Raw genomic sequence first — 18,703 nt, 5'->3', positions numbered from 1 at the left:
TAAAAGCGAAAAATTAGAATAAAACACGTGGAATAAAAACAACTGTATAACCTTCTATGCCTAATGTCCATAGATAGATAAAGACCTTCCGACGTCAGTATATTGAAAATACAGTGAATGCCTTGAATAAACACAAACATTTTTGCCGCCATTTGCCATATTATTCCAGGAAGGTTTCCATTAGGTCTACTCCAGGTTTGCTGCTAGTTAAGGAAGTGTCCATCACACTTAATTAGCAAGAGATACATAGTTTTACTTCAAAAATATGTTAACGTTACAATGTTGTATTGTAATAGCCTAGTTAGTCGGCTACTTAACTGAAAGCAACCTAATTGCTGAAGAAACGTGCATTAACAGATAACTCCTACGATGAGTTTCTGGCTTTATTTATCATGTGCACGTGCTTTATTTTCAACGGTTTTAACGGGTAATGTCAGGATAATTTATGATACCGCTAGCTTTGGCTAACTTAGCAGTAAATGAGTAATTTATAACGTTAAACTAGCTAGCTAGTGTACTGAAGTAGAGGTTAGAGTTGTTTGGATGCTAGTTAGCTATGTGTTCTGCTAAGAAAATTAGACGATTGTTATGACGTTGGTAAGCTAAGTTACAATATGTGTAAAATATTCTAAATATGTGTAAAATGTGTTAGTGCAGTTAGATGTAACAAAACAAATTGTTTCATTAACAGGCTTCTTTCGTACATGCAAGTTAGGGCTACAGGTTACTGGCTGGAGGCAGATCGCAGCTTTCCCTGAGCTTTCCCATGGCTGCCATGCCCCTCTTGCCATGCCCTGTGCGGCTTGGCCTTGTGAAGGATGGAGGCCCGGCGGAGCAGTTACACAAATACACTCTGGAAAAAAACCTTCAAAAGATGGAAAAACTGCTCAAGAAAGGTGTGGATCCTCACGATCGAATACCTCCGTCATCGTGACATGTTGAATTTGTGCCTTGGAAAAGAACGACTAGCTATATTTGGCTGAGATGCCTAATGGCATTTTCAAATTGACGCTAACCCTGCTGAAAGAAACAGCTGAAGCTAACGTTCGGTTTTTGAAATAGCTGGTAGCTGGTATTTCAAGCTGGTCATAACTGGGTTTTACACCAAGGAATGGACTTGCAAATTGGCGTCTGCTGTTTTACCAAATAAACGTTTGGTTAAATCTGTCTTTTTCCTGCAATAGGTGTGCATGTTGACTCCGTCAATAACCTTGGCCAAACACCGCTGTTTTGTGCATCTCTCCTGGGGCTGACGACCGTTGTTGAGCTGCTGCTGCGTTACGGAGCTGACCCAAATCAGTAAAGTTGACGCCCCCATAAATGCCTCTTCATTAGCCTTTTTATTGGTGCTAGTTCGCACACCATAAGTGCAACTTATACCAATTCACGCGTATACGCTCTGAATGCTATTTTTTTTAAAGCTGTCTATGTGTGTCCTCAGTCGCTGCGAAGACAGGAGCACGCCGGTCCATGCCGCTGTATTCTCATGTAAACCCTGGTTGCTAAGCGGAGTTCTGGACGCCGGTGGTGACTTGCGGCTGCACGACCATAAGGGCCACACGCCGCAAGACTGGGCCAAGGCGGGGGCTCAGGAACACAGTCAGAGGGTATGAGCGTGCGCGTTTCCTCCCCCGCGTTTTCCACCCAGGTCACACATCATATTGTGACATTTTACACCTCTATATGTCACCAATCTGGAGCCCTGCTAGGATCTCTGCCATTATTCGTGATAGAGTAAGCTTTCTTTCTATACAGTGTACATGTGTCATCTCACCCCATTAACTGTTTGGAAAAATCTGAGAGTGAAACTTAACTTTTTAAAGTTAAGCAGAGTATCACTGTCGTAAAGCTTCAGAAATGTGTGTTGGTTCCCTGTGACATTTTAATATGGCTGGATTTCTACTATTAAAAATCAAGCTCAACAAAGAACAGAACATGTCTTTCAGAGCAATGCAATGGAATTAATAAAGTGCCTCACATACCTTAATCAATGTGTTGAGCAGTAAATCACTTTGGATTAAAGGATTCGATGAATCATAGTTAATGATACTTTGACATACTTTGCTGTCCTCTTTCCACCCACTCCTCTCCCCTCCTCCTCCTCCCCTCAGATGGTAGACTTCCTGGAACGCTGCGTGTCCCACATGCATAGCCTGTCCCAGCCCCTCCAGCCCCAGGACCACCGCAGGACCCCCAGCTCCTCCAAAACGCTGCTGCGCTCCCCGTCCCTGCTGGAGATGTTCAGGACAGGGTGAGGGCGGAACACCCATTTACACTTATACCTCCACCTTATCGGTTATTTTTTTCATTTTGGTGCATTTGGGTTTCATACGTAACTCCAGAACAGTGGAAAGGAATGCAGCTTCTACAAAGACGACAATAACGACATAGTTTGGAGGGGAAATAAAATTTCCTGACACGTTATTATTCAACAGAAATGATTGTACAAGTAGCCAGTCTGTGTTACAGTGAGGCGTGCAGGTAGAACAGATGAGAGTGGATGGCATCTAGCTCATGGGAAGGGTGTTCATAGTTTTTCTCATGTTTAGGACAAAGCATTTTTCTGATATGCTACTATTCTGTGTTCTCATACTAGCGTTTATTAATTTGTGTTCCAGGGGCTCTGACCTCCACACGAACCGAAAGTTGAGCACAAAGGCGTCCCTGTATGACACAGTCCAGTGCTTTGGCTTTGGAAAGGTGAATGAAAACACCAACTGACAGCTTCTGTGTGTGACTGTATAATTCCCATTGAGAGCTTGAACAGTGTGTTGTAGAACCAGACCTGGGGTTTTGGATTCAAGTACTTTTCTATTGATCTTGCCTGGTGCATTTGAGCCTGCAAGGAAGAGCTGATGGGCGGAGTTTACACTTTTGGGATAATTTCATTTGTTCCAATACACCAGGCAAACCTAGTCAAATGCGGAAAAGTATTTGAATCCAATACTATTTCAACCAAGTAATAAGGACTCCTTCGTCGGACAACTTCACGGGGAGCTGCCTGAAATAAGCAACGCTGGAGTTTGTTAAGCTTAGAGCAAAACAAACTTTAATGCGACAGGGCTGATGTTTCGATGTCTTCCTCAAGAGTCAAGAGTACTAAACTCCTTATTTCCGGCTCGTTCCCGTGAAGTTGTCCTGGCTGTTGAGCACCTTACAGTCCTAGTATACTTACCCAGCTTGTAGTTCGTTGGGGCTCTCCCTTTTTGCATACTATTTCAGCCCAGGCCTGTGTGGAACATTACTGATGTGCAGGGAGGTGCCTTCACCAGGGTTTGGCTCTACAGAAGTTGGGTGTTATCTGCATGTTGCAGTTGTGTGTAGACAGGCCCAAGCAGCCCCTGGGTCTCCTGGCCAGTTTGCCCCTCATTGCGGACAGAGAGTTAGGACAGGCCGATGATGAGCCCATGGTCACCTACACCTGTGGATCTTTCCTCAAAATGACCAAGTAAGACACACAGGGACACCATTAAGGTGGGGGGTACTGGGGTGGTGGGTCCTGGCTTCATGGGTCCCAAGGTCCCTTGGTGGTGCGCCTGGACACACGTATATGTTTTGGGGAGAACTGGCGCAACTAATACTTATCAATTGGTGTAATTTCTTTGTAAAGAGGGTAAGTTTAGTATCAGCAGTTAATAGATAGATAGATAGATACATAGATACATAGATAGATAGATAATGTAATGGTTGTGCATGGACCACTTTAATGCTTGCCGCCAGGTTATTGCTTCAAGTGTCACCATGGAAACACGTTAAAATACACAGCCAGTTCTGCTGCTTTAAAATCTTCATTGGCTCCGCCTTGGATTTTCTTCATTAAGTTACAGCTGGAAGGGATGCCGGGTGACGGTGAAAGAGCTGCAATCCCACAGTGCACTGCAACGTGGCAATGAAGTATGTTACCTGGACCTGCTGATCACTGAGCAACAATACTGCAGGTGAGAGAGCAGAATGGAGTATGCTAAAATGTAGCTTTCTGTTAGAAGATGTTTTGAAAACAAGATGAGCAGAAATGTTATTTTTATTTATAAAGTTTAAGACTTCAAGTTGGGGAAATATGTCTGCAATCAAGTATGTATGCAAGCATCCCTATGTGAAAAAATAGTTTGCTCAAGTATACCTGAAAGTATTCTTAAGTATAAAATACTTATTACCTAAGTATAATTAAAGATACAATTGGTAATTTCGGACTTCTAACAGTCAAGAGAGGAATTGCAGCAACAAACACCTTCAAACCACAGCACTGTTTATCCCTCCCCTTTCTCTGTAAACACTGACACTGAAACGCCATTGGCTGTGGCAATTAGAACCAAGTCTCAACCAATGAGCTTGACTTATTGTACAGTTATACGATGTTTTGGTACAGAGTGTCAGCCCATCAACTGCATATTTTGAAACCCGAATTTAAGGACTATAAACACAGGCACAGAGTCAACATGTCAGTGAGCCTTTTTCAATGATAGGAATGGTCTTGTAACAATGCTTTAACACAAAAATCTTACCTATTGTACCTTTAAAGTTTATATAAAGTATGTTTTACTCGCATGGGGCGACGTGTGCTTGTGGCCCTGATGTGGTTCACACTGTTGCAGCCAGCTGTCCCACCCCCACCTCCTGCTGCTGATGGCGGTTAGCATGAGCGCTGACGTGCAGCGGATCCGCTTGGTGTTCGAGAGAGTGCACATCGGATCCCTCCACACCCTCTTGCATCACGGGGTAACCAGACCCAGTGCAGTCCAGACCTCTATATTCAAATAATTATTTGTATAATTTGTATAATAATAGACAGCCTGTAGCGTAGTGGTTAAGGTAAATGACTGGGACATGCAAGGTCGGTGGTTCTAATCCCGGTCTAGCCACAATAAAATCTGCACAACTGTTGGGCCCTTGAGCAAGGCCCTTAATCCTGCATTGCTCCAGGGGAGGATTGTCTCCTGCTTAGTCTAATCAACTGTACGTCGCTCTGGATAAGAGTGTCTGCCAAATGCCAATAATGTAATGTAATGTAATGTAATTTAAATTATTCCCAACTCCTTTGATGGCAGTACAATGAGAAAGATTGAAATTATGGGGCTGATATCAACAAATATTTGACTGACCATATTAGCAAATGGCGATACCTCCCTGTTCTATGTTATAGCACAACTGCACACTGTAACCAATGATGGAAGAAATACATTGGCACACATGTCAACTTATGAAGGACAAAAGTAACACATTTTATTTATATAACTAAATATTATGCTTGCCATTATTAAACCAATAGCGTAAGCCTAGAGGGCTACTAGGTTTTTGTAGTTGGTAAAAAAAAAAAAAAAAAAAAATTATTTGCAATTAATGAGAGTCATCAAGATTTAAGTCACAGAGGCACATAACTTACAATTGAAAAATGTTTTTGCCTAAACTTTCACGTATGAATTTTTTCTGCTTAAGCGCACCTGCTAAATGCGTAAATGTAAATACATTTACATTAAATACAATAAAATGTACTTATATTATTTAAAATATAAGTTATTATATACGATTATAACGTACATATATTCATAATAAGTTGTACTAACAAATATATACAACCTATAATATGTCATATCTTATAAGTGATATATTAAATGTGTAGTTTACATAATGAAGTGAATGTAAGTATAAACAGAGCAGAGGTGGAACATTAGCGGTGTGGAGGCTGACCCCTGCGGTCCCCCTGCGGTCCCCCTGCCGTCCCCCTGCCTCCCTCAGCAGGAGCAGTGTCCGGTGCTGCAGGCGGAGGGGGTGCTCTCCTTGCTGCTGCAGGTGTCTGAGGCCCTGCTGTACCTCCACGCCCGGGGCCTGGTGATGAGGTCCCTGTCCTCCCACGCCGTGCAGGTGGTCCACCCCGGGGTGGCCAAGGTCACCGGCCTCGGGTTCGCCGTGCCCAGGTACGACCGGCTGTTCCTGTGCTCTGGGTGTGGATCTCAGTGGTCTCAGCATGGATCTTCTGTCAACTACACAGGAGGCTAATTTGGCCTGATTTGTTTTAAGTTACTGTTTGCTCAGCAAGCAAATTTTTTTTCACTTCACTGGCAAATTTTTAAGCGAGTGAAACTGTGACCTCACCTCAGTGTCAGTATTTTTGTCCTATTTAGAAAAAAAAGAATAGAAATAAAATAAGAATATTTGTTGAGATTGACTTATTCAGTGTAAAAAGGCTCCTTATTGAATGAGTGGGAAGTTCTAAGTGTGTTGTGTTGGATACGTAGACCGTGTATCTGTTTGACAAGACTCGCATAGAGTGTTGTCTCTTCATCTCTCTGTCTACCCCGAGCAGCAGCGAAAGTGGGGGCCCTGGCAGCCGCTGCCGCCTGCCCCTCCCCCAGGGACTGTACAACTGGGCAGCCCCAGAGGCCATCAGAAACACGGCCTGCACTGGCAAGGCCGATCTCTACAGCCTGTGTGCCCTCATCCAGGAGCTCTTCACAGGTGCTGCATCGTGGTCATTCATCTTGATGTGTTAAGCGGCTGTGGTCGGGTGGTGCAGTAGACGTGTGGGTACAGTAGGTGGATGTCTGCAGTATTGGTAAATGCTGAGTTCTGATTTACTATGGTACTTCTCAGCCCCACTTAGTAGATTATGTTGTTCACTGCAAAACAGGTCAAGTGTTTTAGTCTTGTTATGAGACTTTTCTGCCGAGTTTAAAATATTAGCTTGCTGTTTGCTTGCCTGTTTAAGTGACATTTAACTATCCTATTGGCAAACTTGAAATTGGGTCAAACTGTCTCACCTCATTAGCAATACTTTCGTGTCATATGGCAAAAAAGTTCTACAAATAAGAAGTCTATGACTAAAATACTTTTGAAATGAATTTTTTGGGGGGGTTTTGTCAATTTCTCACCACATGTTGGATTCAGTCCAATTTAGTCCAAGCGTATTCAGTGTCTGTGAAGCTTGTCCGTAGTTTTTCTCAAAGCTGTGCATGGCTTTGGCTTGCCTTCAGGTTTGTGTGGGAACATTATGACTTTAGTCTTGAAGCTGACCCCGGTCCTGCTCACGCTCTGCTGCGCCCTGCGCTCCAGATGCGGTGCCGTGGGGGACGGTGGACCCCAGCTGGATCAGGCAGGCTGTGGAGTCTGGCCAGGCCCTGGCGCCGGACCGGGGCATCCCCCAGCCGTACTACCAGCTGGTGAGGGCCGGCCTTCAGCCCAGCGCCCAGGACCGGAGCAGCAGCCTACAGGACCTGTGCTACCTGCTGCGCTGTGATATAAGGGTGCGGTCAGTGTGTGATATAAGCGTGTGATATAAGGGTACAGTCAGCGTGTGATATAAGCGTGTGATATAAGGGTACAGTCAGCGTGTGATATAAGCGTGTGATATAAGGGTACAGTCAGCGTGTGATATAAGCGTGTGATATAAGGGTACAGTCAGCGTGCGCCCCTGGGCTGAATGTGGCCCACCGCAGGCTTTGGGTCTAAGTGTTTTAGTCTTGTAATGAGACTTTGTTTAATGAGATTACTTGAGTCTATTTTTTCTTGCAAGTACACAATATTAGCTTGATAGAATTTGCTTTTTACTTTACAAGTGAAATGTACTGCTGTACCCCATTGCCATCTCTGTCCATCATTCATGTCCATCTTTTTGTCTTATTTTGAAAAAAAAGGAATCGGAAATAAGATTTTATCTGTTGATAAGATGCACCAGAAACTTGTGTCCAGGTCTGCACCTGCTCTGCTTACTTCCCACAAGTGACCCAATAACAACTAATAGCTATACATATATTAAGAAGGCATCCATTTTAGTTCACGAGCACGCATCCTATTTATACTCTACATTGTTTTATAAAAAGCAGCCGAATGGAACATATTTGGCTTTCAGGCCACGCTTCGAAAAAAGAATCTGTCCCCCAGTTAAAGGGCCTTGATATACACTAATATCAGGGAACAACAATATGATCGTCAATCACTAAACTCAGATCTAATTTATATTTGGCTTATTTCCTGTAACTGCATAAGGGTGCACTGAAGTCAAAGCATATGGTGCATGATGATCACAGATAACTGGGGCGAGCCCTACGCACGTACGTAAAGAGAAAGGTCACGGAAGTTCTCAGACTCAGAGGATCTCGCCTCGTGACATGTGATGCGCCCTGAAGCTGGTGGGTAGTGGGTAAGGACGGCGTTGTGTTTCCCAGGAGCTGGCCCAGAGTGGAGGGTGGCGGGGGAGCGGGCTGTGTCTGGAGACAGCAGGGCCCAGGGCCTGCAGCTCAAAGCCCACAGAGAGCGGCGACGAAGCAGAGACGGGTGAGGCTGCTGCTCACACAGGCACACTCAGGGTGTGAAATTAACACCCGCCGCCAGCCAAATACCCATAAAAATGTCCAGCAGCCATTTTGGTAGATAACCAATCAGGTTGTGTTATACAGTATGTGTTATATGCTTTAGGAAGTATTTCTTCACACAGAGGGTAGTCATTGTGTGAAATACTGGGTGATGCATGAACGGCTGCCATTTTGCAGAGGCAGGTTTTGGGGTTTCAAGACCAGGCTTGATACGGTACTAGATACTATCTAGTTTTTAGGTAAGCTAAGTGTTAGATACACTCTAGTGGTAGGAAAATAAAGACCACTGGGCTGAGTGGCCTGTTTTCTTCAGTATGTTATGTTGTATTGTAATGTGGCTGGCTGGTAAAAAATGCACTCTTTCATGCCCTGCATGCTGAATGGCTCCACGTTGCCCTGCTGTTCTGTGAGCTGTACAAGCTCCTGGTCTGGCCTCACCTCTCCCCCAGGCACTGAGCCTGACGCGGTCAGAGACGAGGAGGGGGCCCTGCGTCCCAGGCAGTCCGACGGCACGGTGACCCGGGAGATCGAGGCCCAGCTGAACCAGCTGGACCAGCTGCTGCACAGACAGGAGGAGGAGGACCTGAGCACTTCTGACCAGTCCTCGCTGCAGACCGCCTTCCACGAAACCCTCTCACTGGACGACTCCCGTCTGTCCCTGGAGCCCGGGGTGGGCAGCTCCCGGGACTCCGGGTCGGACAGCAGCTGCGGGGGGGTGCGGTGGCGGGACGTCCCGGAGCCCGATTCGGAGGCGGAGAACATCGGCGAGATTGTGCTGAACCTGAAGGTGTCGCACGTGCTGCTGCAGCAGTCGGAGAGCAGCCTGCGGGCCGTGGAGGCCGCTCTGGAGGGGGGCCGGGACGGGGGGATGGGCGTGGACGAGGTGGACAGGGGGTGGAGAGAGGGGGGCAGAGAGGGGTTTTCAGGGCCCCAGTCCGCACACGACCTCGGCAGAGCCACGGGACCCCCGTCCCGCTCCTACCTGCCCTGCCTCAGGGGGCACCCAGGGGCTGGGACCCCGCAGGGAGGGGCCAGCGCACAGGGACGCCCCGCGTGGCAGAGGTCAGAGGTCGAGGACGGGGAGGAGGAGCTCAGCTTCTACAGCTCCGCCCAGGAGGAGAGCTTCGTCGACACCCACCCCAGACACACCCAGGTAGCTCACTCCGTCCACAGAAGTAGATAGATAGACAGACAGACAGACAGAGATACATGGATAGGTAGTTAGATAGCTATAGATAGACAGATATATCAATCATTGCTTTTATATTGTGCTTTTCTCATACTCAAAGCATTTTACAGTGATGAGGGAGAAACTCGCCTCGACCACCACCATGTGTAGCACCCACCTGGGTGATGCACGGCTGCCATTTTGTGCCAGAACCCTCACCACACACTAGCTGAGGTGGAGAGAGAAAAATGCTTTTGACAATTGAGTTAGGGAATGATTAGGTGGCAGGTTGGGAGTTTAGCCAGGACACCGGGGACCCCCTACTCTTTGCAAAGCTCTTTAATGACCTCAGAGAATCAGGACAGAACGTGTCTCTCATTCAAACCGGCAGGCTACCAGCTGCAGCTGACCACAGTCACAGACAGATGAGATCTGCATTAATCTCGCTCCATTCACTGTGCATTAATGCGTCAGAGCTGTAAATTAGCAGAGCAACGTGCTAGCGGAGGACTCGATAACCAATAACTCGATAACCGTACTGCATTTATTCATGTCAGCGTGGGCTGTCGTACAGACCCACTCTGCTGTGCTCCATGTCAATGTTAGATCATATCCCTCTCAGATCACTCTGCCCGCTCACTGTACAGAGGCAGATTGGCATCACATGAGACGTTGCGCTGTAGTTTATACTATATCAGGGGTTTTCAACCGTTTCTGATCCAGAGACCCCCACCCAGGCTCAAAGGAATCCAGGGGCCCCCAAAAAAAAAAAGGTTATATTTAACTAAAGGCTTCATGTTTTTTAATACTTTCCAATACAAGGTCTATATATAGCCATTGCATTATCGAGTCTGGCCAGGGACCCTACAGTACCTTCAGGGACCCCTTGTCCTTGTTCGAAGCCCAGGCACTAGCTGTGAATAGTTGAGTGAGGTACGGTTTGGTCCTTTGTAGGCAGAGAGAAGCAGTGTGTCTACAGGAGGGACAGGGAGAAGAGGGCTACAGTCCACCTGCGCACAGGGGATAGAGGACAGGTACAGCTGCATAGCCATAACGCTGCAGCAGATGTAGACCATTATTATGACTCCATTTTGTATGAATGCTGTATGGATTTGCATGTATGTTCTGAATAATCGCTTACTAAGTTCATCTTTTTGCACCATCAATATCCTTTTTTTAACTTTTGATCATTTCTACAAAACCTTACACTGCAAAAACGTTTGTCTTAAGTGTTTTAGTCTTCTAACGAGACTGAAAATCTCATTTTATTCTCTCAATAGAAAACTCACCTCATTGGCAATCATTGTCTTATTTAATAGTAATTGTAAATAGTGCAAATGCAAATGTCAAAAAATACTTAAGATTGACTTATTTTAGTTTTTTTGCAGTGTCACCAAAAGGCATTTGGGGCAGATATTTGCACTGCTAATAGCACTGCACATGATTGTTCACCCACAATTTATTTTGGGCCAGTGTCACAGACACAGATTAGGCCTATTAGCCCTTTAAGTCTAAATATAAGACTAAAATACTTGTTCAAATTGAGCTTTTTTTGTTGTTTTTTGCAGTGTAACTGGGTTCTGGGGATGGACGTAGCTTTGGCTGGAAACTGTATCTGCGGTACAACTGTGACATGTTTTGTTTTTTAACAATGAGCACACTCACCACATTATTACGTATGTGTTGTAACACATAGCAGATATGAGCGGTTTCTTAGCCCAAGAGGGCTATACTTGTTAATTGGTTTTAATGATTTGTATGTATTTGTAGCCGTATTCATTCACATAGTGACTCGTTCGGGCGCTCTGCTTCTGACCCGTCTTGCTGCAGGACTGCTGTGCTGTCTGCCCCGGCGTACTCCCCCTGTGGCACCCCTCAGCTGGGCTGGCCCAACAGCTCCGCTGTGGCCAAATGGACAAGTGAGGCTCCCAACCACACATCGCCCGGTATCTCAAGGTGTTAAGGATGTTACCTGAACACACTGTGTTTTCTGCTTATTGTGTGCGTGTGCACATGCCTGCTGTGTGTGTGCTGTGTGTGTGTGTGTGTGTGCGCTGTGTGTGTGTGTATGTGTGTGCGCTGTGTATTTGTGTGTGTGTATGTGTGTGTGCTGTGTATTTGTGTGTGTGTGTGCGCTGTGTATTTGTGTGTGTGCTGTGTATTTGTGTGTGTGTGTGCGCTGTGTATTTGTGTGTGTATGTGTGTGTGCTGTGTATTTGTGTGTGTGTGTGTGTATGTGTGTGCGCTGTGTATTTGTGTGTGTGTGTGTGTGTGTGTGTGTATGTGTGTGTGCTGTGTATTTGTGTGTGTATGTGTGTGTGCTGTGTATTTGTGTGTGTGTATGTGTGTGTGCTGTGTATTTGTTTGTGTGTATGTATGTGTGCTGTGTATTTGTGTGTGTGTATGTGTGTGTGCTGTGTATTTGTTTGTGTGTATGTGTGTGTGCTGTGTATTTGTGTGTGTGTGTGTGCGCTGTGTATTTGTGTGTATGTGTGTGTGCTGTGTATTTGTGTGTGTGTATGTGTGTGTGCTGTGTATTTGTGTGTGTGTATGTGTGTGCTGTGTATTTGTTTGTGTGTATGTGTGTGTGCTGTGTATTTGTGTGTGTATGTGTGTGTGCTCTGTATTTGTTTGTGTGTATGTGTGTGTGCTGTGTATTGTGTGTGTGTATGTGTGTGTGCTGTGTATGTGTGTGTGCTGTGTATTGTGTGTGTGTATGTGTGTGTGCTGTGTATTTGTGTGCTGTGTATGTGTGTGTGCTGTGTATTTGTGTGTGTGTGTGTGCGCTGTGTATTTGTGTGTATGTGTGTGTGCTGTGTATTTGTGTGTGTGTATGTGTGTGTGCTGTGTATTTGTGTGTGTGTATGTGTGTGCTGTGTATTTGTTTGTGTGTATGTGTGTGTGCTGTGTATTTGTGTGTGTGTATGTGTGTGTGCTCTGTATTTGTTTGTGTGTATGTGTGTGCGCTGTGTATTTGTTTGTGTGTATGTGTGTGCTGTGTATTTGTGTGTGTGTGTGTGTGTGTGCGCTGTGTATTTGTGTGTGTATGTGTGTGTGCTGTGTATTTGTGTGTCTGTATGTGTGTGTGCTGTGTATTGTGTGTGTGTATGTGTGTGTGTGTGTGTGTGTGTGTGTATGTGTGTGTGCTGTGTATTGTGTGTGTGTATGTGTGTGCTGTGTATTGTGTGTGTGTGTGTATGTGTGTGTGCTGTGTATTGTGTGTGTGTATGTGTGTGTGCTGTGTATTTGTGTGTGTGTGTGTGTGCGCTGTGTATTTGTGTGTATGTGTGTGTGCTGTGTATTTGTGTGTGTGTATGTGTGTGTGCTGTGTATTTGTGTGTGTGTATGTGTGTGCTGTGTATTTGTTTGTGTGTATGTGTGTGTGCTGTGTATTTGTGTGTGTGTATGTGTGTGTGCTCTGTATTTGTTTGTGTGTATGTGTGTGCGCTGTGTATTTGTTTGTGTGTATGTGTGTGCTGTGTATTTGTGTGTGTGTATGTGTGTGTGCTGTGTATTTGTGTGTGTGTATGTGTGTGCGCTGTGTATTTGTGTGTGTGTATGTGTGTGTGCTGTGTATTTGTGTGTGTGTATGTGTGTGCGCTGTGTATTTGTGTGTGTGTGTGTGTATGTGTGTGTGCTGTGTATTGTGTGTGTGTATGTGTGTGCTGTGTATTGTGTGTGTGTGTATGTGTGTGTGCTGTGTATTGTGTGTGTGTATGTGTGTGTGCTGTGTATTGTGTGTGTGTATGTGTGTGTGCTGTGTATTTGTGTGTGTGTATGTGTGTGTGCTGTGTATTGTGTGTGTATGTGTACTGTCAGGTGAAGTGTCTGCGGCAGTAGCCAGGATGACCCGAGGGCATTTTGGAGCCACTCCCTGCCCCGGGAGCAGCGAAAGTGAAGACACGGACAGAAGGACACGGGCAGAAAGGCAGGATCAGCTGGGCCACAGTGACCCCCTCAGGCCCGCAGGGGAAGTGGACAGTGGCCACAGCAGCTCAGAATTGGAGCAGCTCTTCAAGAGCTTTGCAGGTGACATTCTGACATTATACATAGCAAAGATTGTAAAAATAAACCCATAAAACCTCTGTACATTGAGCACGTATAAGACAGCAGATCACTGCACGCTATCAGCACTACAGCCACAGCACAGCCACATGTCTCAGTTTAACCAGTCTTTATACTCTCCCATCACATGCAGCAAACTGTCATTGTGTGACCACTGTGTGTTACCAATGTGTGTGTGTGACCGTTGTGTATATGACCGCTGTGTGTGTGACCAATGTGTGTGTGTCACTGTTGGGTGTGTGTATGACTACTGTGTGTGTGTCACTGTTGTGTGTGTGTATGACTACTGTGTGTGTGTGTCACTGTTGTGTTTGTATATGACCGCTGTGTGTGTGTGGGACTGTTGTGTGTGTGACCAATGTGTGTGTGTCACTGTTGTGTGTGTGACCAATGTGTGTGTGTGTGTGTGTGTGTCACTGTTGTGTGTGTATATGACCTACTGTGTGTGTGTGTGTGACCAATGTGTGTGTGCGTCACTGTTGTGTGTGTGACCAATGTGTGTGTGTGTGTGTGTGCGTCACTGTTGTGTGTGTGACCAATGTGTGTGTGTGTCAGGTATTCAGAGTCAGAGTGAGAGTGAGGGCGACTCGGACTTCCACACTGTAAACCGCACCTTCAGCATGACCTGTGGAGCCCAGGAGGAGGTGAGCCAGACGGAGGTGAGTACTGGCCTTCCAGTGTCACCCAGAACCAGTTTAATGCTCTTCTTTTAAATCGTGGAAAAGCCAGGGGAATTGATCGAATATCTCAGATGAGCTAAGGTGTTTGAAACATTTTATTAAACCTAAATGGATGTCTGTATGCCACTAGCTTCATTAACTATTTTAAAAGTTTGAAAATGTCAGTGTTGATATCGCAAAGATATTAGCATATCCTGCTGGTATATAGAGGCGTCCCTCTACCAAAAGGCATTTGGGGCAGATATCCAGTGCTAATAGTACCTGCACACGATAGTTTTTGTTACAGTCTCTAAATCTTGAATATTCCTGATACTATGAATGGAGAACAATTTAGAATAATCTGTTCACGTTTATCTTGCACTATAGCCGTAGCCCGCGTGTGTCTTTACAGTCAGAGAGAATGAGCCTGCCACTCTCAGGACTTGGGACCAGCCCTGTCCGTACCCGTACCCAGTGCCAGAGGTAACAGCTTCGGCAGCAAGTGTGCTGAACAGCGCCCCGCTTGTGTTTTCAGGAAGAGGACACCTCCGAATCGGGCTACGCCCAGACCCCTGACGGGACCTCCAGCATGTTCTACACCCCCAACCCAGAGCTTCAGCCACACCCCACGGGGAGGTGCTCGCAGGTGGGGGGTCCCAGCATCACAGTGCTAACAACTCCACAAACTACCCACACGGTGGAGACCGCTGGAATGGGTTGAGTGTATATTTCAGGGAGCTAGCATATGCTAGCATTTTTCATATACATTACATTACATTACATTACATTATTGGCATCTTATCCAGAGCGACATACAGTTGATTAGACTAAGCAGGAGACAATGCATGGTTAAGGGCCTTGCTCAAGGGCCCAACGGCTATGCGGATGTGCGGATCATATTGTGGCTACTCCGGGATTAGAACCACCGACCTTGCATGTCCCAGTCCTTTACCTTAACCACTATGCTACAGGCCACCTCTATCATTCATATCATATCATTAAGATTGTTGTAATGGGCCTGTGGTGGCGCAACAGGCTGAGACGCAGCGGACTTGTGGTTGCAGTTCACTGCAGTTGCACACCAGGGACCGAGGTTCGAAGCACCTTGGGCGCCTTGGAATCACGGAAGACGAGCATGAGACGAGACAGCTTGAAGAAGGCGTGTTGCTCTCCTTTGGGCCGCTGAGGGACGGGGTGTGGGCGGTGTATCTAATACAAGCTGATAATTGAATCAGACGGGGTACAATTGGCTGCCAAATTGGGAGAAAAGGGAAAGAATTCGAAAATAAAAAAAAGATTGTTGTAATGTCACTTAAGCAGTTTTTACTGATTTAGTCCAGTTTAGAATGCTAGCACGGCATGTGCATTCAGCATTTCAGCATCCAGCACTTGTCACTCATAGGTTTAGAGCACAGGTTCTTTTTACTATCAGGACTCAAATGAGGAATGTAGTGTCTTTCAGGGACCTGTCAAATGCACACACTAGCATAGCTTATTGGACTCATTCCGGGACCCACGATTTTGGGTCCCGACCCGCGTTTTAGGAAACACTGATTTAGGCAGCGCAGATGAGCAGGCCAGACGCTGATCTTCCCCTGCTGCAGACTCCCAGCTCCGACGGGGACCTGGAGGTTACCATGGAGGTGTGTCAGCCCGGCCCAGGCCCTACAGGAGGAGCGGCCGCGGAGCCCAGGAGGCCTCCTCAAACTCACACCGCGAACGGCCCTCCGCCGTCCGGTACGACCCCCCCTCCCCTCCCCTCCTCTCCTCTCCTGGTTACTGTACCTGGAACAGTCAGCCGCTGGCTACCCTGCTGTTTGTTTGTATCCCTGTCACTAATGTAATGGGTTGGCATCGATCTGTTTTCCGACGCGGAGCGGGTGGTGTAAGTGAGCCGCGGTGTCGGGTTTTGCGTGTGGCGCTTTGTCCCTGGTTAATCCTGCGCTGCGTGGGAAACGGTTCCCTTGGTGAGGAGCTTTACTCCCCTCCTCAGAGAGCCGTTCTCCCGCGGAGGAGGCCGCATTGACCAGGGCCGCTGACAGCCAGCGCGCCCCTTTCTCCGTCGCCAGGTAAGAGTGCCAAAACCACTTAGCGCTGAAATATCACACTATTCATGCAAACAAAAGCACATTATGCACCCTGTATGTCCCCTGCTATTTTCAGATGAATGCCAGTGCTGAAATGAACGCTGCCTGAAATTTGCTGGGTGGTGTTGCTTTTAAAAGTCGAGTCGTAGTTAGTGGAGTTGTTCTGAGATGTTGGCCCATTCGTTTGGTGTCGTGTGTGTGTGTGTGCTCGTGTGTGTATGTGCCGTGTGTGTGTGTGTGTGTGTGTGCGTGTCCATGTGCGTCTGTGTGTGTGTCTGTGTGTGTGTGTGTGTGTGTGTGTGTCGTAGCGGCCTCCCAGATCTGGCCGACCTGGCGGAACTGTCCAGCATCACATGTTCGCCCACCCAGCATCAGGAGTGGGCGGGCCAAGCCCCACAGCGGCCCAGCCCACTCAGCAGACGCCCCGCCCCCTGCAACAGCACACCCCGAAGCCCAGGTAACAGAACCCCCCAACCCCTCCATGCCCTGGGACTCACCCATCTGGACCCGCTACCTGAATAACAATGGAAAAAAGGGCCCGGGTCAAATCCATTACAATGAGTTAATTCAGTTGAAGTTCATAACTGGAAAAATTCCTATATTCTCTCTGGGGATAAAAAAAAAGAAGGAATGCCTTGAAATTACGTTTATTTACTGGACTGAGTAAATAAATATCTTGAAATGGAATTACTGTTTCCTCTAGGTTTGTAGGTCATGGCGGCATGACGTGTTGCATATAGCTTGCGCACTTTGGTGTAATGTCAGCCAAAACAACATTGTTCATTGTAGGATATACTTTCATGTACATCTGTTCGGTATAATGCAGTATAAGGTTACATGCATTTGAAAACCTTTTCTTTATCATCGGACACAAAGAAAAAGTTCCCTATTGTTGCACTGTTGATGTTGTGGATTTCTGCAGTCGTTCCCCTGTGACGACTGCTTCTCCAAACAAGCAGGTGTTAGGTGCAGTGATCCTCTCGTAAAAAAGAGGGCGTAAGCGCACCTCTCGTGAATAAAACCCTTTATTGACCGGCTTTATTTTGTGGCGGCCATGCTGACATTGTGCTGGTGTGCCACAGATGAGTCTCTGTAGGGGCGGCCTGTAGTGTAGTGGTTAAGGTAAATGACTGGGACAGGCAAGGTCGGGGTTCTAATCCCAGTGTAGCCACAATAAGATCCTAACCTTGCATTGCTCCAGGGGAGGATTGTCTCCTGCTTAGTCTAATCAACTGTACGTCGCTCTGGATGAGAGCGTCTGCCAAATGCCAATAATGTAATGTAATGTAGGGGAAACACTGGAATTGATCCCAAGTGGCATTTGTTTTTTCCAGCTGCATAGATTATTGATAAGGGATCTGTTGACAAAAATCAAGGCATTCTGTAATACGAATATGTACTTATTAGACACTTGCAGTGGTGGAGTTCATCTATAAAGTCCAGCAAAAGCACAGCAAATGTGTGAATCAAAGTGTGAAATGTGTGAAATTTGGTGTTAAAGTTCCGCTGATGACAGCAGTGATCTGGGTTTTTGTGCCAGTGGGAAGCCCCCACCACAGGTCAGTGGACGCCCATGCGGAGCCCCTCCCCCACCTGCAGGGTCTGATGGAGACCATTCCCTGGAGCAACACTCCCTCCCTGCCCCTCAGCACAGAGAGCTTCGCCACTGCCACCCCCGGAGACAGCAGCACGGTAAGACCAGCCCCTCGCTGTCACCTCAACGCTTAGCATGACCTGCACTAGAGTTCCTGCTCACCTAGTGCTATATTGGTAAATTGGAAAATCAATGCTGTTTTATTTGGAGACGTGAGGTTTTTGCTTCACATGATGACACTGTGTACGCTTCGTCCCGGTCAACCCCCTCACAGTATTAATGTTCAGTGGCCTTGAATGTTGAAAAGACACCCCCAGTTCCGCCGAGACCCAGCGTTGCCGCTCTCTTCCCCAGACGGAGCCCTCGGCGTCCAGCGTCCTGCTGTCGCCCACATGGGGAGCCCCCCACCCCCCCACCGGCCCTCCGGAGGCCAGCCTGGCCATACGCCCCGGACACCGCACACCGGCCGCGGGGGCGGACGCCTCGGAGGGGGGGGCCCAGACACCCGCGAGGGGGGCAGGGGCCGTGAAGGAGAGCGGAGGGGAGGGGCCCCCCGCCGCAGAGGTGGAGGAGGGGGAGGGGGAATCGGAGCGCTCCAGCCCAGGTGACTCAGAGCGCGGAGACACCAGCGCACCGGTGGAGCGGCAGTGCCCCGGCGGCACTCACACCGAGGGAGGTGAGCTGGTCCACCCACACATCACGGCTCTGTGTCCTTATAACACCACTCCATCAGCAGGCCCATATAAAGGCCACAAGTATGGCTGTTAATGTGGCTTCCATCTGCGATGCAACGGCTTGCGTGAGTCTGGGTTTTTCTGCACAGG

The 18,703-nt window shown here is 47.2% G+C and overlaps 1 protein-coding gene across 1 annotated transcript; it reads left to right on the top strand.

The window, feature by feature from the left end:
* Window positions 1–775: 775 nt before the first annotated feature.
* On the top strand, window positions 776–18,647 carry LOC133133304 (inactive serine/threonine-protein kinase TEX14-like). Its single transcript, XM_061249411.1, has 20 exons — window positions 776–896; window positions 1,185–1,299; window positions 1,442–1,607; window positions 2,112–2,251; window positions 2,619–2,700; window positions 3,315–3,448; window positions 3,822–3,938; window positions 4,593–4,716; window positions 5,734–5,912; window positions 6,305–6,453; window positions 7,048–7,238; window positions 8,160–8,268; window positions 8,756–9,459; window positions 14,103–14,198; window positions 14,734–14,844; window positions 15,803–15,935; window positions 16,192–16,267; window positions 16,594–16,742; window positions 17,826–17,977; window positions 18,234–18,647. Exons 1-20 carry the CDS (start codon window positions 776–778, stop codon window positions 18,645–18,647), a joined length of 3,462 nt encoding a protein of 1,153 aa, XP_061105395.1.
* The last annotated feature ends 56 nt before the right edge of the window (window positions 18,648–18,703 follow it).

The sequence above is a fragment of the Conger conger genome, chromosome 7, assembly GCF_963514075.1.
Source record: "Conger conger chromosome 7, fConCon1.1, whole genome shotgun sequence".
NCBI lineage: Eukaryota > Metazoa > Chordata > Actinopteri > Anguilliformes > Congridae > Conger > Conger conger.
This window is presented reverse-complemented; position numbering and strand designations above follow the sequence as displayed.

Coding starts and splice junctions, on each gene's coding strand:
- LOC133133304 (XM_061249411.1), top strand. CDS start 776: ATGCCCCTCTTGCCATGCCCTGTGCGGCTTGGCCTTGTGAAGGATGGA. Junction 897..1,184: donor GGAAAAACTGCTCAAGAAAG/GTGTGGATCCTC, acceptor TTCCTGCAATAG/GTGTGCATGTTGACTCCGTC. Junction 3,939..4,592: donor ACTGAGCAACAATACTGCAG/GTGAGAGAGCAG, acceptor ACACTGTTGCAG/CCAGCTGTCCCACCCCCACC.